Source organism: Drosophila simulans, chromosome 3R, assembly GCF_016746395.2.
Source record: "Drosophila simulans strain w501 chromosome 3R, Prin_Dsim_3.1, whole genome shotgun sequence".
Taxonomy (NCBI): domain Eukaryota; kingdom Metazoa; phylum Arthropoda; class Insecta; order Diptera; family Drosophilidae; genus Drosophila; species Drosophila simulans.
This window is the reverse complement of record NC_052523.2, coordinates 19,327,695-19,348,279: the sequence shown is the minus strand read 5'-3', so window position 1 is coordinate 19,348,279 and position 20,585 is coordinate 19,327,695. Positions and strand designations below refer to the sequence as shown.

At 47.3% G+C, this 20,585-nt stretch overlaps 5 protein-coding genes across 8 annotated transcripts in view; 4 read left to right on the top strand and 1 right to left on the bottom strand.

The window, feature by feature from the left end:
* Nucleotides 1-63: 63 nt before the first annotated feature.
* On the top strand, nucleotides 64-1,578 carry LOC6729199. Its single transcript, XM_002104484.4, has 2 exons — nucleotides 64-956; nucleotides 1,028-1,578. The coding sequence occupies exons 1-2, from the start codon at nucleotides 272-274 to the stop codon at nucleotides 1,363-1,365; spliced, it is 1,023 nt and encodes a 340-aa protein (XP_002104520.1). The 5' UTR covers nucleotides 64-271; the 3' UTR covers nucleotides 1,366-1,578.
* A 198-nt stretch (nucleotides 1,579-1,776) lies between these two features.
* LOC6729198 (zinc finger protein 480) lies at nucleotides 1,777-4,273 on the top strand. Of its 2 annotated transcripts, XM_002104483.4 has the most exons (3): nucleotides 1,777-2,964; nucleotides 3,029-3,162; nucleotides 3,223-4,273. In XM_002104483.4, the coding sequence occupies exons 1-3, from the start codon at nucleotides 1,881-1,883 to the stop codon at nucleotides 3,925-3,927; spliced, it is 1,923 nt and encodes a 640-aa protein (XP_002104519.1). In that variant the 5' UTR covers nucleotides 1,777-1,880; the 3' UTR covers nucleotides 3,928-4,273. The 2 variants fall into 2 exon arrangements, with proteins under 2 accessions (XP_002104519.1, XP_016035847.1); XM_016174894.3 differs by lacking the exon at nucleotides 3,223-4,273 and having other exon boundaries at nucleotides 1,777-2,968; nucleotides 3,029-3,163.
* On the bottom strand, nucleotides 4,189-9,802 carry LOC6729197 (arf-GAP with coiled-coil, ANK repeat and PH domain-containing protein 2). 2 transcript variants are annotated; one of them, XM_016177320.3, is made up of 10 exons: nucleotides 9,348-9,802; nucleotides 7,829-7,945; nucleotides 7,658-7,751; nucleotides 7,431-7,595; nucleotides 7,219-7,362; nucleotides 6,588-6,883; nucleotides 6,276-6,413; nucleotides 6,048-6,206; nucleotides 4,840-5,994; nucleotides 4,189-4,784 (listed from the first exon to the last, which is right to left on the bottom strand). In XM_016177320.3, exons 1-10 carry the CDS (start codon nucleotides 9,398-9,400, stop codon nucleotides 4,598-4,600), a joined length of 2,508 nt encoding a protein of 835 aa, XP_016035846.1. In that variant the 5' UTR covers nucleotides 9,401-9,802; the 3' UTR covers nucleotides 4,189-4,597. The 2 variants fall into 2 exon arrangements, with proteins under 2 accessions (XP_016035846.1, XP_002104518.1); XM_002104482.4 differs by having other exon boundaries at nucleotides 6,276-6,392.
* Nucleotides 9,803-10,226: 424 nt separating this feature from the next.
* Nucleotides 10,227-14,190, top strand: LOC6729196 (serine-rich adhesin for platelets). The gene is made up of 8 exons (XM_002104481.4): nucleotides 10,227-10,710; nucleotides 10,785-10,879; nucleotides 10,946-11,128; nucleotides 11,195-11,383; nucleotides 11,437-12,857; nucleotides 12,919-13,245; nucleotides 13,306-13,410; nucleotides 13,474-14,190. The coding sequence occupies exons 1-8, from the start codon at nucleotides 10,671-10,673 to the stop codon at nucleotides 13,532-13,534; spliced, it is 2,421 nt and encodes an 806-aa protein (XP_002104517.1). The 5' UTR covers nucleotides 10,227-10,670; the 3' UTR covers nucleotides 13,535-14,190.
* Nucleotides 14,191-15,461: 1,271 nt separating this feature from the next.
* LOC6729190 (proteoglycan Cow) overlaps nucleotides 15,462-20,585 on the top strand; it is a 42,343-nt gene continuing 37,219 nt past the window's right edge. For both annotated transcript variants that reach the window (XM_016174896.3, XM_016174895.3), the window contains exon 1: nucleotides 15,462-15,990. In XM_016174896.3, coding sequence (XP_016035842.1) covers nucleotides 15,853-15,990 — 138 coding nt within the window. In that variant the 5' untranslated portion in view covers nucleotides 15,462-15,852. The remainder of the gene's footprint in view (nucleotides 15,991-20,585) is intronic.

The window sequence follows — 20,585 nt, the reverse complement described above, 5'->3', positions numbered from 1 at the left end:
AAATACGGCCACATCAATGGCAGAGCCGTCAGCCTTTAAATACTAAAATGCATTCGCTCAACCGCATGGCCACACTAAAAACATCGATAACACATCGGCTAAGCTTGTTGATGTTTGCTACGTTCCCAATTTCAGTTTGTTTTTCTTTGAATGGTTTTATGTTTCATGTTCTAAACTGGCTGCTTGGAAAGATTGCTAGATTATCCATTATTCCGAATCGTGCCTAATCAGGTGTACGGCTGCCACGCTCCGATTTGCCTCCAAATTCAACATGAATGTTTGTCGCCTGTGCTTGTCGAAGGAAGCCAACTTTGCGGTTTTCGGTGCAAATGGATCAACTGCTCTGCGGATAATGGTCTGCACATCACTGGAGATTGAGCCCGGCGACGGTCTGCCGCAGCACATATGCACCATGTGCCGGCTGCGACTGGAGGAGATGCACTGCTTCCGACGACGCTGCCTTGCAGCCGATCGCAAATTGAGACGCCACAAGGCGTTGCAACTGCAGGGTGTCAAGTCGCAGCTGAGCGAAGTGGAGGAGGAGCGGGGCTCGCTGTGCGATGTGGAAGGATGCACGCCCACTGCCTGCTCGGAGAACAATGCCCAGTGGCGCCAGCAGGCCGCCCAGCTCATTAGCAGCGAGATCGACGCGTATAAAAAGGAGCTGCTCAGCACTTGCAAGCAGGCTGTGCGGGCGGATATCGAGCTGGAGCTGCGGGCGGAACTCGAGGAGGTCATCATACCCGAGGCCAAGCAGCAGTTGCGTCTGAGCGTTCTGGACGACGTGTTCGTCGAACTGGAACGCTACTTTGTCCGCAAGCGCAACGAGGTGACCTACGAGATGAAGATGAACTCAAGCAGCCCGCTGCCTGTCGAACAGTCCGCTGGCTTTTACGAAGCAGACATTGGCGAGGAGCTAAGGGAGCAGACCGATAACAGCGTGGTGGAGCTACTGGGTATGATCAGCCCACTTCCTTCGCAATTCCACGACTTATATATCTATCAAAACATAACACTTATTTAACAGACGATGAACCAGAAGCCAGCAGGCAGCCAGCTGCAACGCCACTAGTTGCCGTGCCCATGGTTGAGATCAACATGAACGACCCGCAGCTGAGTCATTTGCGCAACGACTTTAGCAAGGAAACCTTTCTAGGTGCCAACACAACTGCCTTAAAGGATGTAAAAACCCCATCGCCGTGTCGAAAGAAAGTGCGCCTTATGAGCCCCAAACAGAAGACCGAGAACCTGTGCCGGAAGCACAGTTCCTTCAAGAAAAGATGCCCCAGTTCGTACGCCGATTTCAATAGTTGTGTGCGCTGTCGTCTCAGAGGAGCGGATAAGCTAAATAGCACCGTGACGTAGCCAGTAAAAGGCCTTCAACGAATTTACAACAATATGTTTTGGAAGTGTTCTATGAGTCACTGCATCACTAATTTAGTTTAATCCTCTATATTATAAGCATAGTACCCTTTTTTTGGGCACGTGTAATAGTTAAGGCTAATTTGACCACAACATCACCTATTTGAATTGTCTTCGTATTCTATAAAACTTTAAATATGCATATGCCGTACGTTATGCATTGGATTTTTATAAATATAACTCCTTTAAAATACCCTTAAAGGTGATTTTTGGCGTGTATATCAATAAATACCTTTAAACCTTTCATTAATAAAACAAGAATAGCCGTATTATATGTTTTGTATTCAAATTGAAAGCGTTACAATTTATATTTCAAATTGCTTATTTACGAACAGTGTGACAGTATTGCTTTCGTTTCGAATGGAGGTATTTTTTGCGATCCTGTCTGCGGTCACATTGCTTGCGATGCAGAGACGCCACCGAGTAAATACGTTGATTAAACAAAAATAGACGCCTTCATGGACGCACAGCCGTCGTATCCCGATTTGGCGACCCTATGCCGCCTTTGCCTGAAGGAGCACCAGGATGCGTACGCGATCTTCGATGAGGACGACACCCAGCTCTCGATTCCCGTGCGCCTGATGGCCTGCGTCGCAGTGGACGCCAAGGCGACGGATACTCTGCCGAAGAGGATCTGCCAGGAGTGCCGCTACCAGCTGGAGAAGTCATTCCTCTTCCGGCAGCGCTGCCAGTGGGCGGAGAAGAAGCTTCGCAAGCATATCCGACTTCTGGGTCTCGGGAAGCGAAGCCGCGTCTTCTCCAAGGATCCAGACGATTATGACGAGGACGAGCTGGAGTTCGAGGACTCGATCACCTTCATCGAGGTGCAGGACAAAGTGCGCAAGCTGGAGGACGAAAAGTGGCGAGAAGATTTTAAGGAAGAACAGGCGGCGGAAATGCACAAACGGCTGGTCAAATCTCGTCTAGAACTTCGAGCGAAACTGACCACCGAACTGCGCAAGGAATTAGCGGAGGAGGTGCGCTGTGAGGTTCGCAAGGAGTTGGCCGAGGAGGTGCGCAGCCAGGTTAGGGATGACCTGCGAAACGAGGTGAGCGAGGACATAAGAAAGGAGCAGCTGGCCATGCTGTTGGGAGAATTGGAGGTGTATCTCACCGAGAAAAAGGCCGGTCGGTGGGAGTCTTTGGATGGTTCTGAGCCAGAGTCCAAGCCGCAAGTCAAGGAAGATGCCTCCCCTTCTAGGTCAAAAATTAAAGCTCTTCCAAAGCGACGCCCCAGCTTGGTCGTCGACAATCAAAAGGTGACAGAGGCCACGAAGGATGCAAAAGAAGAGGAATTCATATTGGGCTGCAATAGCGACCCCGCAAATAATGGCGATGTAAACATAGATGGCCTTGAACTGGACGAGGAAGTGCCAGCGGAAAGCGGTGAAGACTTCAGGGATATCAACATGGTTGGATCAGGCGATGTAGTGCACACAGACAATGGGGAGATCTACATCATAAACTCTGCCAGCTCAGAGGATCAAAACCAGGACTCCACCCCCGAATTTGACCAGGACAACGGAATCACCTCCTATAACAGTAAGTGGGTATAATTGGCAAAAAAGTGAATAAAAATATTTATTTCATTAAACTCTTTGCTTAGTCAAGGAAGACGGCGAAATTCAGTTCAGTGGCGAAAAGCCAGAGGAAATCGAAGACGTGGTCGTGTTTAACTTGGGCGAAGAAATATCTCAGGAGCAACAGGTCTTCAGCTTCCACGAAAATGTCATTATAGTGGTAACTAAATGTGTGATTTTAAATTAAACTCCAATTCAACTTGAATCTTATCATCTATAGGAAAAAGAACAGAACGATAGAGATGAGCAGACGCCCCTCAAACGAAAGAGGTCGAGTGAGTTGGTGTTCAAGCAGGAGTCCAGTTGTCCTCAACCGAAAACCGGGCGAATTACGGACACGGTGAAGTCGTTTCAGTGCCATTTGTGCCCGGTGGCATTTCCTACGCAGAAACTTCTGACGCGCCACCACAACACCCACATTAAGGGACTGAAAAGTGGGAAGGGCGGCACGCTCAAGTGTCCCAGCTGCGCACTGCAACTGTCGTGCGCCAGCTCCCTCAAACGCCACATGATCATTCACACTGGCCTGAAACCCTTCAAGTGCAGCGAGTGCGAACTGTCCTTCTCCCAGCGCGAAGTGCTCAAACGTCACATGGACACCCACACGGGTGTAAAGCGCCATCAGTGCCCCCAATGCTCCAGCTGCTTCGCACAGAAGTCCAACCTGCAGCAGCACATTGGCCGCGTGCACATGGGCAACTCTCGGACGCACAAGTGTCATCTGTGTCATCGTAGCTTCAATCATGTTTCGGGCCTAAGCCGCCACCTGGTCACCCACGCTGGCGTCATGTTCTCCTGCAAACAGTGCGGCCGTCAGTTTAACGATCGCAGTGCAGTCCAGAGACATGTGACCACAATGCACAAGGTGAAGAACAAGCTCACAGACTACATATCCGAGACGAACGAGTTTCAAGCTGTGGCCTAGAATAGTCCCTGGACATGTTTGACCAATACACCGAAGGTTGGAACGAACACATTGTTACACCTGAAGAGACCAACATTGTTTGATCTGAATATTTTACAACTTTATTCGCGAACTTAGAGTGCTCACAACAGTTGGCACCAAATATCATCAACATGATAGCGTTAAAACATTTAGAAACATGCAGCGTTAAACAGTTTAGCAAACAAATACAAATCGGAACATTTGGAACAGCTCTGTAACAAGATACCATATAGCTAGACGTACATTTTACAATATCGTTTAATAAATACCACATAAGACGATGTACAATTTTATAGGCAAATATACGTATTTTTAATAAACTCAACTGCTCTACGAATACTTTAAACTTAAGCTAATCGCCAAAAACGGATTCAAAATGCGCCTAAGAGAAAACGAACGGTCGTGCCTGCCATTCGAATGCCAAATGCAATGAATAATATTTTCTTGTATAATCGGAAGCGCTTTTCAAATGAGATTACCAAGGGAAACAAGCCCGTAACGACATCCTTAGAGGTCGAAACCGTTTAACATTCCTGGTTAATGCGTTATAAAGCCAATAACAATCCAATATCACGCTAGCCTAATAATCGGAACATAATATTCCATAATATCCAGTAAGGTCCTAACTCTTGCGGCTCTTCTGCCACTGCTAGTCGGAGTTTGTGAGCGAGCTGCGCTGCGATTCGAGTGTATTTGAGTCGTGCCGCTGGCGCAGAACTCGCGTCTGGCTGGCTGGTAACTTGGAGAAGTCCTTCATCACGTTCTTGTACGTCTCATCTTCGCCATTGTACTCGTCGTTGGGTCCAATCTCGTCATTCAGTTGTGTCAATCGGAGTCTGAAACAAGGATGGTTATGTATTTGCCGGATTGAAGCTAGGCTATGCTACTCACAGCGTTACAATGTCGGCGTTTTCCTGGTCCACTGCAATGTCCAGAGCCTTCTTTCCGTCACTGGAGGAGAGGTCGTATGCAGCTTTATGCTTCAACAGCAAATAAACCTGGGCGATGTGGCCCTTGGCCGTAGATATGTGCAGGGCGCTGTAGCCCATCTCGTCCACAGCATCGATGGCGGCTCCGTTTAGTAGCAAGAACTCGCAGGCCATCACGGAGCCGGAGATCACGGCCTGGTGCAGAAACGATCGTTGCCGGTCCTGGGGATTTTTCCACATCTTGTCGGCACCCAGTGCGAAGGCCATGCACATCACTGGTAGATTGTGCACCACCGAAGCCATGTACAGCAATTGGTTGGCGTCTAGCTGCGAGAAGGGCAGTTCCTCTGGCGACTCCGCATCCGATTCGCCATCGGTGCTCTCTTGATCGCTGCCTAGAATGCCGGGAGTCTCTAATCTGTCAAGAGCCAGGTCATCGCCGATCACAAGCAAATCGTCGCGCGAAATGCTCAGTGACATCGAGGGAATGTTGATGGATTCATCATCATCGTCATCTTCCAACTCGTCGCCAGTCTTGGCTGTGTTATAGATGCTCGGATCATCGCTCAACGTTTTTGGGATCGGGCGCTGCTTCTGCCTTCGTCGAAGTTTCTTCACCGCCCACTTTCGAGTGCCGCCCAGCGATAGAGTGGCTCGCTTAGCGATTCCACTGCCTCCACTCTCGCCGTCCTCTACCACGCCACCACTGTCTATGCTGAGCACTTCGGCTGTCTCGCTGGCCAGCAGCTCCTGTGGTTTGGGCATACCGCACACGAACCGCCGCTCCACGTACTTTGCCTTGATCCAAGCCTCGCGCACTCCGATCTCGCACTGCTCCGTGGGCTTTTTGAGCCCACAGTCATCGCCGATGCGTGCCTCATAGATGCGGTTAACCACTTCGTTGCCGAGCTCCATCATTACCTTCACGTTCTCCGACTCCCAGGCATCCAGCGTCAGGGAACGCACCTTGCTGTAGTGCACGCCCAGGCTCCTGTGCACACCGGAGCACTCGATGCACAGTGTGATGCCCAGGTTGATGGAGGCCCAGCGTGGTTCGGGGCTCCTGCAATCGCAGCAGTATGCGTTGCCCGGTATTTTCAGGAACTCTTCCCAGTGGCTGAGAAATGGGAAATATTATAAAACTGGATAATACGGGTGATTCAAACATACATTCTACGCTTCGCGGGCAGCGAATTGTTGGGTGCGTTCGTCGATTGTGGTCGCGAGTGATGCGTGGAGTCATGCTGGATGGCAGCACCGATGCTGTGCTGTAGCGCGGAAATCCACAGGGACAGCATGTCAGCGGAGTCAGCCTGCAGGATGTGGGATCTAAAAAAAAAGGGGGAACAAATGAATTCCTTTGTCTGACAAATGACAAATCAAACATGAAATACTCACTTGGTCGGCGAGATGACCTCGAAGCAGAAACGGCGGTCACCCTCGTTCACCGGGCGCACGCTGCAGATGCGCAGATCCTCCTCCATGACCGAGAACGAGTCCTCGTTGCTGCGTTTTCTGCAATGCGAATCCAAATCACTTCAGCGTACGGCCACAACACATCACATTACACCACACAACAAAAACATCACAAAAATCAAAAGTTGCAAACGAAAAGAAGACGATTGATTAACTAAGCAAGCAGATGGGATGGCATACGTATGTATCTGGATGGACTACGTGAATAGCAGTTGTAAGGGAGCGTGCACCCACCTATATACGAGCTGGTTGTCGCTGAGGTAGAACCATCGTCGGCACCAGGTCTTGAAGCCCTTGGACTTCTTCTTGAATAGGTATCCCTCGATCTTGTTGGAGGTGCTGTTGGTGTTCGAGTCGCAGTAGCGATTCACGCTCATATGGCGATTCTGCATGGCCTTCTCCAGCTGCTGATAGTCACCGCGCAGAGCGTTCAAATCCTCGCTGATATTCTTGAAGAACTCGTCGAAGTCGTTGCACAGATCGAAGCCCTGGTGGTAATAGGTCACGCACGCCTGATAGTAATCCAACAGCTGCCGAAAAAAAGAGCAGAGGAGACCAGCATGAAAACGTGCCAAATGCAAAGAATAGCGGCTATTGTTCTCCAGCCTTCTCCGACAGCGGCAATCCAGCTCCGCGCACTCCCGATAGACAACTGAGCGAATTGGCCAGCGCACCGACTGACTCAACATGCTGATCATTGGTTTTAGATATGAAACCCATACATGCTCATGTTGATATCACAACAGTGACGTCATAGCAATAACAAACCACTGAAAGTTATTTACTTAGTGGAAGTGAAGCACTTCATTCATGGCAGTCGAACGCCGATAAGCAATACTTTATTGGCACCTTGCCCTTTCCTTACCGTGGATAGTATTGATGGGACCTTGCGAGCCTGCGCTAGCGTTATATAGTTGACATAATCCAGAGCGGTGTGTTGGAAGCACGATTTGGAGGCAGAAAGGATATTGGCGGCCTCCTGCATTTCCTGCGGTCGGTTTTTGCTGGCCTGCAATGCAGAAATCAAGGATAAAGCTACAGGAATCATATCTCCTTTACTGTCCAAGTCCAGCTTACCTGAGCGTTTTTAATCAGCGCATTGTCATAGCCTTCGGAAACCTTGAGAAAATGCCCCTTGTAGTCCTTCACCTGGTTAATGTCGTCCTTCACGAACACACTGAGATTTTTTAGCACCGTGCGACTAGCCTGATCCAAGAGGATGGTGTGGAACTTGTTCATCTCCTGGAAAACAAACAGGACACGAGGTTTATATAGCCCATACAGGATGCCACTGAAGCGCTTACCTGGAAGCAGTGAATCAGCTTGCCCAGCGCGTTGTGCGCGTTCTTGTTGTCGAGAAAGTGCTGCTGTAGATCCCACAGGGACATGGCAAAGGCGCTAAAAAGACGTAAATATGGAGAATCGATGCCAATGAATATGAATGAGCTAGGATAATGGCGCAGTGTGTTGTTTACCTCTGGTTCTTGACATACTCCTTGCCCGAGTCCACGGCCACATTGCACAGCTTGATGATTTTCTCCAAGCGCTGCTCCAAGTGCTCGATGTCGCTCTCCTCCTTGGAAACAAATTGTCTGCGGGGCGAGAAGCAAAAAACAAATCGAAAACGTTAGCACAATATCGTCGAGATGTAAACAAAAGATGAGCATCGGCTTGTGAGTGAGCTGCTGATTAAAATCGTCTTTGACTGGCTGAGCAGAGTAAACATAATCAGCCAGCTTAATCAAAGAAGTTATCGCGGGGGCAGCGGATGATCCGACACTCTCACTCAGCCTCTGTTTATGTTGACACTTTTAATTTATGCGGACTTATTAAAGCGCTGTTTGCTCTTCCAATTGAAGACGAGTCGCCACAAAGTGGAGGAGGAGGATACCCCATCTCCGGGGACAAGTTTTTGTATCACTCTGTTGCGTCTTCTTCGGGTTTTTCTCGTCTTTTTCCCCTGTGTCATCCATCGATTTGTCGGGCATTGCTTTTGTTTTAACTGTGTGTTTATTTTCTTGGACGTACTCGTTCCAGAGGCTAGCTACATGGTAATTTCAAATGGAGGTATGTCTATTTCAGCAGTCTATTCATTCTGAGAGTGGCTTTGAAAAGTCTATTCTATGATAATATTGCTATCGTATACAGTTTTCATTTTAAACAAATTGCTTTGGAAAGCTTCATATATCTTCAAATATGTGTTCGTCATTCAAACGTTTGAGCCAAATGCGCAATGAGTTAAAGTTTTTCATAAAAATTATATCGTTTAATTATACTAAAAACTGGAAACTAGTTTAATCTAGTTTTAAAGCGTGCATACAATTTCTCTATTTCACTATTATTTCGATAATATCTGCCTTCTGAAGTTCTGAAGCGAAACAAATGCCCTACTTTACAGATTCTTATCCTCAGATTCCTTATTTGTTATATTTAAAGTTCACATATACAATATGATTTTTTTTGTTCAGAACCGCCAAGGTCGTGTTGGCACTTCTACAGTTGATAAAAGAACCGAAGTGCAGGAGAACCCAAGATAGTCTTGATTTCCTGTTTTCTGTGAAGCTGCTGCAGGTGCTAAAAAAAAGTGGGGAAGATGTGATGGGGCTGCTGGGCAAACAAGTTATCGCCGCGTTTGTGCACCGTTTTACGAGGGAAAGCTTTTGTCTTTGGACACGATTAGTGGAGAAGCGGCAATTTGGGTGAAATCTTATCAATCAGCGGCGGGCATTGAAGCGTTCGCGGACGGAGACGAGAGCATCGGCAATTTAATTGCGGAAATAAAGGGGCAGGCAGGCGCATTCCACACTGCTGACGGGACAAAGTTTGTTCGATGGATGATTAAGCCGCGTTTTCAGGTGGTGCAGGTGGGGCGGTGATGGGCTGTATCTGGTTTTGGATAGTAACCAGTCACGCTACATGAATCAATTCGAATCTCAGGCCAAAAGCGGCAGAGGATGGGCGTTCAGTGGGGGCGGGGCTGCAGCTTATATCCACCTGAATCTGGGAGAATCCTTCAGGCACTCCTCGAACTCGATGGTGGCGCGCATTTTGGCCACCACGCACGCAGCAACCGGACTGCACTGCTGGCTATTTCGCTACGCTAATTGAGGCCCGTGAATCTTTGTTGGCCTGTTGCTGCTGCTGCTCTGCTTTGCTTTGCTTCGCTTTCCTGGCTGAAGTGGGGATTTCGATGCGCGATTTTCGAGGGCGGCTCTGTGAGAAGCTAATTGCGTTCAGCCGGAGATATGGGGATGAGTCGCATCCTTGGCAATCGAAGGCCACACACGTTGAGCACTGGCCCTTATTAGCGAAACTCGCCAATTTACGCGATTCGGGGCCGAATTAACCAAATTTACACAGCGCGCAGAGACAACAAATTAAAACGTCTCACTTTCTACTCGAGCAGATCGGTGTGCCCGCACTCGCAGCGAAAACAAATCTAGCAGCTGCAAATGGTCACACACTTTGGCGGGCTTATTTGTTTGTGCTGATTTCGGAATATATTTCAAATTTATGTTGTTAAATTTAATGTTCAGTGTTTTGTTTGTGCTGTTTTTCGTTTGAAAACCACACTGGTTAGGAAGATTTCAATTCAAAAACATAAAACAACGCTTTTTGACATGGTCAGCACTGATTATCAGTGTTGGGAACTTTTGAAGCTAAGAAGTAGTTAAATAGGAAATTAAATTTACCTAAAAAAGAGATACAACAAAATGGATTTGTTTTCCAAACATAATTAATGTAGTTGTATTAAAAGTATAAATGATGACATTTTTAAAAACCAAAACAACCCAAGTTGTTTCAAGCTACCAATAGCCAAGCTATGTCTAGCTACAAAACAGATCAGCTGACAGCACCGCTGGTGATTTCAGGGTGCCCGCCTTTTGCGACAAGAATCCGCGGCCAGTGCTGCACAAGTGCCATTTTTCATTTCATTGTTCTGTTCTCTTTCTGCTGGTGCTGTTTTGGTTTAAGTGCAATTATCCACACAAGAACGCACCGAAACCCGATGCACCTGCTCCGTGCACCAAGTGTGGGAGTGCCCAGTGCCAGTTTCATTTATAAAACTATGAGTTTCGCACGGCTACCAGCGCAGCTGACCGACTGACCGATCAGAGTCTCACGCCCCCCGCCTCATTTGTTTACCCCTTGTCCAGCGTTCTATTTGCGTTTCGTGTCCGCTTTAAATCGCCTCATTTGCATACAACTCGACGGCTTTACGTCACAACTCTCTAAAATCGGAGAAGGAGAGGAGGAGGAGTGAAACACGCCCATTCCCGGAGGAAACATTAGACCCCGACCTGTTTGGAATCCAGAATGTGGAAGTGCCACAAGTGCGGCAAACCCGTTTACTTCGGTAATGCACCCACACACAAGCGCACGGCGATCCGTAAATAACTTGTAAATTATATTTATTTATGCCCCGCACAGCGGAACGTAAACAATCGATCGGCTACGATTGGCATCCGGAATGTTTGCGCTGCGAGGAATGCGGCAAACGCTTGAATCCCGGCCAGCATGCTGAGGTAGGAGGATCACCTGTTAGTCAGCCGATCATGTGATCTAGATAAACCCTTTTGTTTTCCTTTCAGCACAAAAGTGTGCCCTACTGCCATGTGCCCTGCTATGGCGCCCTGTTTGGACCGCAGTTGTTTGGACACGGCACCCGGGTGGAATCGCACAAAAGTTACGGGGTGAAGGGAGCCCAGAAGCCAACCGGAGCTCAGGCCAATGGCCCGCCACTCCCACGTGATCACCTGGAGTCCAAGCTTAAGGTGCAGCACGCGATACGCAGACATATCCATATCTCATGACTCACCAAATTCCCTTTTAATGGGCAGGTCTACAACCAATTCTACGACAACAAAAGCCTGGAGATACGCAGCCGCGAGGTCAACAACCGGTTGGTGCTGGAAGGCGCGCTTCGAGTTTACTGGGGCGTGCAGGGAGTGATTCATCTCAAGGAGGACGATGATCAGCGCATCTTAGTGCGCAAGAGGAACTCTTGCCGTGTGTCCAAGGCTGCCAATGTAAGCTGAATCTATAACATAACACGACGTAATTCATGCAATTGTTCCCACAGGAAAGCAGTTCGGATAAGGAAAACGAAGCTAGCGAATCGGTGGCTCCGCCCACCAGCACCACAGCCGAGGTCGATCAACTATCCACGGATGTTTCCCTTTCCGAGAGCATGACCTTCGACTCCTGTAGCCTGAACGAGATCTCCGAGCTGCCCACAACCCCAGAAGATGCCTCGGCCAACACCACAGCCAACGGCAAAGAGCAGACCAATGGTAATGTTTGCAACGACGACGAGGATACGACCACGACGGACTCATCCGGCACCCTGGTGGAGGCTCCTACGGCCAGCACAAGTTGTGTGTCCAGCACACTGCCTTCGAAGTTGGACCGTCTGGAGAAACTGGATTGGGACGACATAGACGATCTGCTGCAGGTAGAGAGACGTCACAACGACAAGGATCGCATTTATGAAACTATGCCTGTCAAACTGCCATCGTCGCAATCCTCCAGCGACAGCTCGCCCAGCAAAACATCCACGGAGACCACTACGACCACTGAATCAAGTTCGACTCAATCGGCATCCACAAACACCAGCAGCACGGATGATTTTATGACCGCCACGGGATCGCTGACCGCCAACACCAATACGCAGAATACCACAACGGTGTCTACTACTGAGACCTCCCTGGATAATTTCGAGACTTGCGATGACGCTACCCTGAAGCCCATTGATTTCGAGGACTTTAAGCGTAGTGTCCACCAGGACTATGTAAATGGGGCCAACTCCTTTACGGAGCCCAATGAGGGCACCCTTAAGCGTAATCAACCCATTGATCCCTCTCGCATTCACGACTCCCTTAAGCTCTACGGCGAAAATTCAGCGATGAGCAAAAGCTTTAATTGTGAGCATGCGTTGCGCTCAATAGATCCCACTTTAATCAACGACACCATGAATCTGCGCAGTAGTGTGGGCTCTCCCCACTCCGCACAGCGTCAGTACGCCTTACAAAAGAGTGGATCGGCCACAGTAACCAGCAGGGATCAAAAGAAGCCATATCAGCAGGGGCGCCAGTTGTTCGAAAAGGGCATCAACCGCTCCAAATCGGGACCCAGCTGTTTTGTGTACTCCGACAGCGATGACGACGACGAGGCCACGCTGCGTCCCCAACGTTTGGCCACCATTAGGCGCAGCGACATACCTCCGCGGTACATACAAATCCAGATGGACTGTTATCCCAAAGAGAATGTGGCTGCTGCCAGCGAAGGTGAGTCAAGTCGGGCCGATGCTCCATCCATAACAAGTGGAGCAGCGGCCGGCGATGAGCTTACGCAAACCGAGGATTTGTATACTGCAAGCGAGGGCGTTGATGGTCCAGACGGAGATGGATCGGCTGGGTTGCATGTGACGGAAGATGGAGTCGTGCTGAGAAGGCCCCCACGCACTGGAGCTTCTGCCATCAAGCGACGAAGTGGCAATCGTCGGTGAGTTACTGAAACTTTGAATGAAGAAATTGGGTTGTAATTCCAACTTCTTTATCAATAGTTCTCGTACCAAGCTGAAACGTCGGTGCTCTATCAATGGTCACTACTACAATCGGGAGACATCGTTTTTCACGCCACCCTACGGTTCTCAAATGTCAGTCTGGGTCTCCTCGATGGTGACCACCACTGAGGTCATCAACTTGGTGCTGGAGAAATACAAGGTGGACAGTTCGCCGGGAAACTTTTCACTCTTCATTGTTCGGGACAATGGTGAACAGAAGCGCCTCAAGGACGACGAATATCCTTTGATAACGCGCGTCACTTTGGGACCTCATGAGGATGTGGCTCGTATATTTTTAGTGGATTCTCGCAAAACTGATGAAATCAGGCAAGTTATTACACTCCTTTTCAATTGAAGTTTGCTTACGTTTCTTTTGCTGCGTTTCAGTAATGAAGTTGCTCAATTTTTGAATTTATCTTTGCCCGAGTGCCGTGCTATTCTGGAGCGCTACGATCAGGAAGTGGCTCGCGAAGTGGCCAAAATAAAGGAAAGGTGGGTTCTAAAATATAATTTAGCATCTCAAGATTATGAATTGATTGAACTACTTTTCTGCAGATATGCCGAATTGCGTCGCCGTATTGTCAGTCGCATGGAATCTCTTAAAGTGCATTTGTAAAACGTAAACGAAATCTCTGGCATAAGAGCAATTTTTTATTAGCCATAACATGAATGCGGCCAAAAAGAAGTGTCGGCAGCAGCACAGCTAATAGTATTCACGTTTTTATACGAGATATATATTTTTATGTAGAATCTAGAGAAAATTACGAACTAGCAAACATTAGGCGCCCAGTGAACAAAAAAAAGCAGCTGCTGCTCGTCGCAAAATACATATATACATTACTTTTAGGGTTCGATTCTTCCCAGCCGAAACTAACAATCAATTCCAGGCATTTCCATTCGTTTAGAAAGCGTTTAAGACTTGTAACTAACCAAAAAATAATTATTAATCCACCACATTACCATACAGTTTTTGTTTTATGTTAATAATCAAAGCATGTGCTTTATGCAGTCACGTTAAAAGCGGTGTCATGTATCTATTGTACAATGTTTAGCTTTTAAGCCGTGACATGGAGCACAGGTCCTGCTAGTAGCGTGTAGTCGAAAGCCATTTTATCGAGTCATTGAACAAATGTGTGAAAATCAATTTGATTAGCAATCGCAATGCCTGCGAATCAATAACAATAACTGTGCACATACTACATATTGCATAACATGGACTTGTTGATTGAAAATCATTTGGAAATCCAATAAAATGAAAATTTTACAACAGAATCGCCGCCTCTTTCGGTGACCAGCCAAGCGGAGTTTAAGGCCCCATGGTCGCCAACAAATTCCGGCAAGTAACGCGTCCCTAGTGCAAAGGGGCGGACCTGAAGGCGGCAGCAGTAGCAGCAAGTGTGAGCCGAATATTCAAAAAAGGCAGCAACCGGCGCCAGCCGTCCGTGCCCAAATGGGGATCAAGTGGAGGTGGACCTCCAGCCCCCCACACACATACACACACTCGGGTGGAGGGCCAACCGATGCCCTGTCCTGGCCAAAGCAGCCATCAAAGCACAAGTCAATGATGCCATTATAATAGAGAAACGACGGAGGAGCAGCGCGGAAATGGCGACGGCGACGAGGACGAAAGTAGGCAAGCACAGGCTCACTCACATAATAAATGCACACCCCACAGCGGCACAGAGTGAGTGTGTGTGTGTGCGTGGCTATTAATTTGAAACTGACAGAGCCTACGGGTCCCCATTCCGGCTACAACGTGGCTGGGATTCCGCAACAACTACAGGGCCGCGCCAGCGTTGGCCAGCCTTTGAGACGCTCCGATGCTGATGCTGACGCGTTAAATGGTTTTGGGGTTTCCCGGCCAGCAGCAGCCGCGCTGGCCTGGTCCAAGTGTGCCAAGCGCCAATACATAAAAATCAACAGCCAGCGACACTCGGCAAAAAAGGAAGGACTCAAGTCCATTTGGGATGCGAAGTCGCATTGGGCGCCAGTGGCAGGTTCACGACCCGCTGCCTTGGCTCCAGCAATTATCGCCTAAGAGCATTGCGATTCCGCATTCCAGAGCACTGGCCATGTTGGCGGCCCTAAGAGAGTCCACAAAAATCGATTTTAAGGCATTTCTAGTCGCTGTCCGCCTTGTTGGTGGTGGCATTCTGGAAGGGCCTGGCAGTTGTTGCGCCAACGGCAAGGGGATGGTGGCCAAGTGAGAGCGATGGCACATTGCGCATACGCAGTGGGTTACACTGGAAGAAACGACCAGTATGGGATTTACTTACACTTACTATGGTTTAGATACTTTGACTTTAAGGTGTTTAAAAATATGAAAACTAATAGATAGCTTAATAGGTGTTATTACTTTGATTGTAAACTATTTTAAAACTTGATTTAAATGATTCACTTTCGCCAAATGCAATGTGACAACCCTGCTGTTGTCCAGGCATTCCAGTGACTCTCTTAGCGCATCCTTCCGCGCTCTTAGCCCTCGGGAGCTGGTGTCGCAAAATTCCAATGGTGGCTGTCACTTAGCAGCTCGTCTCGTAGGCGCTCAGTTTACGTTTCGGCCGCGTCGCCTTCAGTTCCCCAGTGTTTCGTGACCAGGCTGCACTTCATCCGCGGAGGCGCCTGCGATTGCAAGAGCAAGCACAGAAACAGATTCTCAAACAGAAACAGAAACTGGATCCCAGAGCCAACTCATTGTCATTCATAGCTTAGCATAGTTGCTGCGTGAGATTGTGTGTGCGTGGATAGCGGCAGTGAGTGTGCGTGAGTGCGTAAAACCGGAGGCGTCTGTAGTTTTCCACAGGACATCGCGCCAGCGATTTGGACTAGCGAGAGCGGAACCCGTCGACAGGGCGCATCGCTTGAAGCACTTCCTCCATAGCCACCGCTGACATCTCCTGTTCCTGTTCCCGTTCCCGTTCCCGGACGTCGACCATGAAGCACTCGCCGCTAATTGCCAGCGCTTGTCTGGCGCTGGTGTTGATGTCATCCAGCCTGATTGGCAGCACCGAGGCCAGAAACAAGAAAAAGTACGTCGGCGAGACGGGCGGCGATTTCGAGTTTATCGATGAGGTAAGTTCCAAATGGCTTTACGGCTATCCAGCCCCCCATTGATTCACTGTCTCCGCTTCGCAACGTCTCGGATTCCCAGTCTGAGCCTCGGATTCGTCTCCGCCTCCCAGTTTGCCACTCTTCCTGTCTGTCTCCTACTTAATACGCCTTAAGCTGACTGCTGACATTTGCCAAAGCTCCGAGGCGCAAGTGTGCGGAATGCACCGAGAAAAACTCATCGATTCCATCTTGATGTCCACTGATATTAGGCGATTTTATGCCTCTTGAAGAGTAGTGAAGAGTATCTAAGTCTCGAAACTGCAGGAAACCCATGTGAATAAACACGCTTAAATACAAATTGGTTAATTGTTTACAATTAAATCTGATCGCCTTAAATCGATGAAATCATAGATATTATGAGCAGAAAAAAAAGCCCATTTTTTTCGATGTGTTCGAGGACATATATAACGCAATTGCGCTTTCATTTGCCCAACTTTTTGTCGCAGGTCGTCGTTGCTGAGGTTTCACACCAACAACTTCCGGTCGTGTTGTTTGTTTTTTACGGCTCTACGTTTTCTCTGGCCCGAAAAAGAGAATGCGACGTGCCAATTACTCACGCAAATCCGATTTGCAGTAGCCATATAGAGTAGAGTGGGCCCTGGGCTTCCGTCTCCGAGGAGCTGACCCGGCTGAGCCGGGCTATCGGTGACTCGCTTCTTGTTCGGGTCTTTAGCACGCACCTGTCCCGGATATCGGAGCCGATATCCAAAAGCAGGCACACTGCAAGATACCATGTGTACGACGAGTGCCAGGCAACATGGGAAAATCAATAGCTTTTGGCATTTCTGTTGTCGTTTGGTTGCGCGTAAACTATGAAGTAAGCGCTAAGCTGCTTTCAGTCGCTCTGCCCACACGCACCACAACACCCAAATACCACCCAATCCCGCCCAGAAACCACCCCAACCGCCCGCTCATCGATGACTGTTAGTCACAGACGCAACGTCGTCGCTTTGTTTTCTCGCCCATTTGCCTCTGTTATTTGCTTTGCTTTCTCTCCAGCTTTTCTTCGCTTTGGACTAGTTTCTTTGCCATACACTTCAAGTGGGTATTTGAATATTAGTACTTAGTTTGTAACTTTCTTATGAGCTTGTTAAATTTCTTAGCAACTGTACTCTTTAAGCTGATATCTGTGCAGTTGAAATTGCTTTCTCAAGGTGTCTTAAAGTATGCAATAACATTTTTCACACCAAAATATGATATCCACTTCACTGCATACTTTTAGGCAGCTTAATAAGTGTATTCTTCAACTGAAGGAAATTAAATATACTCACTTATCTTGGCACAAATTTGAGCTACCAAGAGTAGGGTGTTTAATTTTCGGTAGAATTCCTAGAATCTGTCTTCCCCTCTTTTTTTTCCTTTATTTTTCCTTCTTCTATTTCGTTTTGTGTGTTGTGCTGTGTTTGTTTTGTTTGCCATTTTGGTTTTATTTTCCTGCGTTTCCGTCCCCCAACCCCTTGCCTTGCCTTTTGTGCTCACCAAATGCGTTTGTGTGTGTGTTTGTGTGTATGTGCTAATAGTCTGCTGAGCAAGTGTGTGTTCCCTGGCACACACACACACATACATATAAACACTCAGTCTAGCGGCCTTCAAGCAAAATTATTGCGAATCGCAAAAGTTTCCATAGCAAAAGAAGGAAGAAAAAACTCACGAAACAAGGCATTCGAAATTTTTTGGCAGGCACCACATACGCAGAATTTTAAACAGTTTCCAAAACGAATCCACACATGTGTCCTTGTATTTGTGTTTTTCGTGCGTGTCACCCATACAAAGAACCCAGCAATTTACAGTCTCAGCTTTTGTTTTCGCATAAATTTCACTTTGATGTCCTCAAAATCTCGTTGTGCTGCCATTTTTTACTCCACGCGCTTAGTTTTTATATGGTCTAATCGCACATTTTCATTTTCTCGCAATAAATTAGACTTTTTATTTCACCAACTTCTGGCTTCTCAAGTATTTGCAAAATGGAATAAATTATTTGAAAAGTTTATATAACCGAATTGTCTGCACTTTTTTGGGTGGCATGCAAATTTCACAGATTTCTGCGACACTGAAATTTTCGACACACGACTGAGGAGTTTTGTTAGCCCCCCTCGATTTTCTTTTTAATTGAAAAGTTTGTGGCAAAAGTCAGAGTTTACTTGCCACGAGTTCAAGACAAATTGTGGGCCAGGAATCGTTTTGAGCCTAAGATTTAGGCAAACATCCTCGGGGAAACCTTGCCGAAACAGGCGTATAAATAAATGAAATCATATTTTGCGTATCCCAGGGTAATTTGCTTGCTTATCTGGCAGAAGGCGGAAGTAATCCCCGCCAGTAGGAAATGGCCTGAAAGTATGAAAGCAAAATAAATAACCATAAACAGTTGACGTTAATCAGGCACAAAAGGCGATGGCTCACAGATACACAGGCAAACTGGGAGATTGGCCGAAGGATGCCATAGAATTTCGTTATGATTTATGCATGGTATACATTTCCATTTCCCGGTCCAATTCGGATTCGTTTTGTAAGCCTTGCATTAGTCGTAAAAATGATAATAAATTAGCTTAGCCAGCTTGGAATTCGCTTGATTTGCGCACATTTCCGTCTGCCTGCCTGTCGACTAAGCAATAATCCGCACTCATTCATAGTTCTCCAGCCCATCATCCATATGGATAATCAGCCAGACAAATTCAGCAAAACTGGCTCTGGAGTCTGAAAGTCAGTTGCTCTCATCCATCGATTACCAGCAAATGATGCTCTGTTTGTCAGCACAGAATAAATCTTTGCATTGTGCATTTTGCGATTTGAGCGCTGGGAAATTGTGTAGCTGCAGCATAAAATAAAATGCCAATAAAATGGGGAATAAACTGCAAATAAGCTGAGGCCCGGGGCCCCAGACTTCAGCATCGTATCTCACACAATGGACGCACACACTGCGTATGCGTAATGTATGCAAAACATAGCTCCCTTTGCACAGCTCTGTGTGCAAACATCTCAGCTGTTGTGTGTGTGTGTGAAATAGCTGCCAGGCGCATAAAGTTGATATGCATAATTTTGTATAAGCGCCACTTAGTGCTGCAGACACTATACTACATATGTACATATAATTCGCAGACACACCTCTCCTGTGCCCAACAGGAAAACAACAAACGGGGAAAAAAAAAACTAAATCAGAATGTGGCAAAATTACAGCTTTACTTGTAGATCCAACACCTCCCGCTGGTCAGTGGCTTAAAATCCATTTTTATGGGCACTAGATGGATAATGTCTGGTCTCAGCATCCGTTTGACCCATCCGTGTGTAGTGCAAGTTATGTAATAAACTTTTATGTTGTCAAACTGTTGCATAAATTGCCAGCACGCAGGCGAAACTTTGCATCATGCTAAATAGGATCTCTGGGTGCCAGTTTGTGTGGTGGTGTGTGTGTGTACCAGCAGGGACATCATGGCCCGAGAAGTTATAAAAACGGCTGTAAAAGTTAACGACATAAGTATTCGGCTGTCTGGCTATTTGGGCCCGGCATTAGCACCTATTTAGGGTGCCCGGAATCGGTCCAAATGGAGGAGCTCTCAGCCGGCGCTTAGCGGAGTTCAGTAGTACAGTTCTGTTCAGTTCAGGTGCGGACAACAAGTTCTCATTCGGTGGGCACTTCGTTTCGTTGGGCTTTCATTAGCATTGCAATTTGCAGGACCATTCCCACGGTTGCCCGGCTAAAGAGATTTGCATATTGCATGCCAGCAAACCGAAAAAACAGCAAGGGAACAGAGCAACTGGCAGCTCAAAAAATGTCTGCAGCCAGCAATTTTCTTGCCTTTTGTGCGATGCAAAATTTCCCAGGAGTGACACAGCTACTGCTCTGAAGAAAATATGACTCGAACTAGACATACCAATTTCACTGTTCTCAACCAACCAAAAAAAAAAAAAAAATGAAAAAAATCGACCGAAACGAGCAGGAAAACTTATGAATCCGCTGCAAACTTTACTCACTTTACTCGTTTATTCACCGGCCCACGCCCACATCCACGCCCACTTATCAGGCTTGTTGTGCATTCCGCTCTCGTCTGCTTTATGGTCTCCCTTATCGCATTGTGGCCTGCGTCCTTGCCAATCGCAACCCCTTCCTTAATTTCTTTGTGGCAGGAGTCGGAGTCCTGCTGCACGTACACATTAGCAAATTGCCTGCATGTGTGTGAGCGAATACAAGGACTGCCTGCGAATGGCAAATGGCTGGCAGCTAAGGTTAAAGAGTACTGCAATCGCATACACACACAAAAAAAATGAAATATCAATTGTTATACCTGAGGAATTAGCATAAAATTACTCTTCTCCCATAAAAGTTGTGATTTATAAACCATGGAGATTAATAATTGATTAATACCCTGTTTATCTTGCCCTTTTAAATGACCGATAATTGTTAACTTGCATAATAGTTTTTTTTTTTTAACATTTATGGTATTATAAGCTCACATTTTTTCTGCGCCTGTAATGAGCAATCATGAACACGTAATGCGATAGAACGGCCGCAGGATGCGAGTCTGGTTTTTCCTTTGATCATCAACGCTAATTAACCGCTT

What these genes read in the sequence shown, in the direction of transcription:
- LOC6729199 (XM_002104484.4), top strand. Translation starts at nt 272, where the DNA reads ATGAATGTTTGTCGCCTGTGCTTGTCGAAGGAAGCCAACTTTGCGGTT. An exon ending in CAGCGTGGTGGAGCTACTGG is followed by an intron (nt 957 to 1,027) that starts GTATGATCAGCC and finishes CTTATTTAACAG; the next exon opens with ACGATGAACCAGAAGCCAGC.
- LOC6729198 (XM_002104483.4), top strand. Translation starts at nt 1,881, where the DNA reads ATGGACGCACAGCCGTCGTATCCCGATTTGGCGACCCTATGCCGCCTT. An exon ending in CGGAATCACCTCCTATAACA is followed by an intron (nt 2,965 to 3,028) that starts GTAAGTGGGTAT and finishes CTCTTTGCTTAG; the next exon opens with TCAAGGAAGACGGCGAAATT. An exon ending in ACGAAAATGTCATTATAGTG is followed by an intron (nt 3,163 to 3,222) that starts GTAACTAAATGT and finishes TATCATCTATAG; the next exon opens with GAAAAAGAACAGAACGATAG.
- LOC6729197 (XM_016177320.3), bottom strand. Translation starts at nt 9,400, where the DNA reads ATGCGCGCCACCATCGAGTTCGAGGAGTGCCTGAAGGATTCTCCCAGA. An exon ending in CGCTGATTAAAAACGCTCAG is followed by an intron (nt 7,363 to 7,430) that starts GTAAGCTGGACT and finishes TCTGCATTGCAG; the next exon opens with GCCAGCAAAAACCGACCGCA. An exon ending in GAGGTCATCTCGCCGACCAA is followed by an intron (nt 6,207 to 6,275) that starts GTGAGTATTTCA and finishes CTTTTTTTTTAG; the next exon opens with ATCCCACATCCTGCAGGCTG.
- LOC6729196 (XM_002104481.4), top strand. Translation starts at nt 10,671, where the DNA reads ATGTGGAAGTGCCACAAGTGCGGCAAACCCGTTTACTTCG. An exon ending in ATCCCGGCCAGCATGCTGAG is followed by an intron (nt 10,880 to 10,945) that starts GTAGGAGGATCA and finishes TTTTCCTTTCAG; the next exon opens with CACAAAAGTGTGCCCTACTG. An exon ending in CGCAAAACTGATGAAATCAG is followed by an intron (nt 13,246 to 13,305) that starts GCAAGTTATTAC and finishes GCTGCGTTTCAG; the next exon opens with TAATGAAGTTGCTCAATTTT.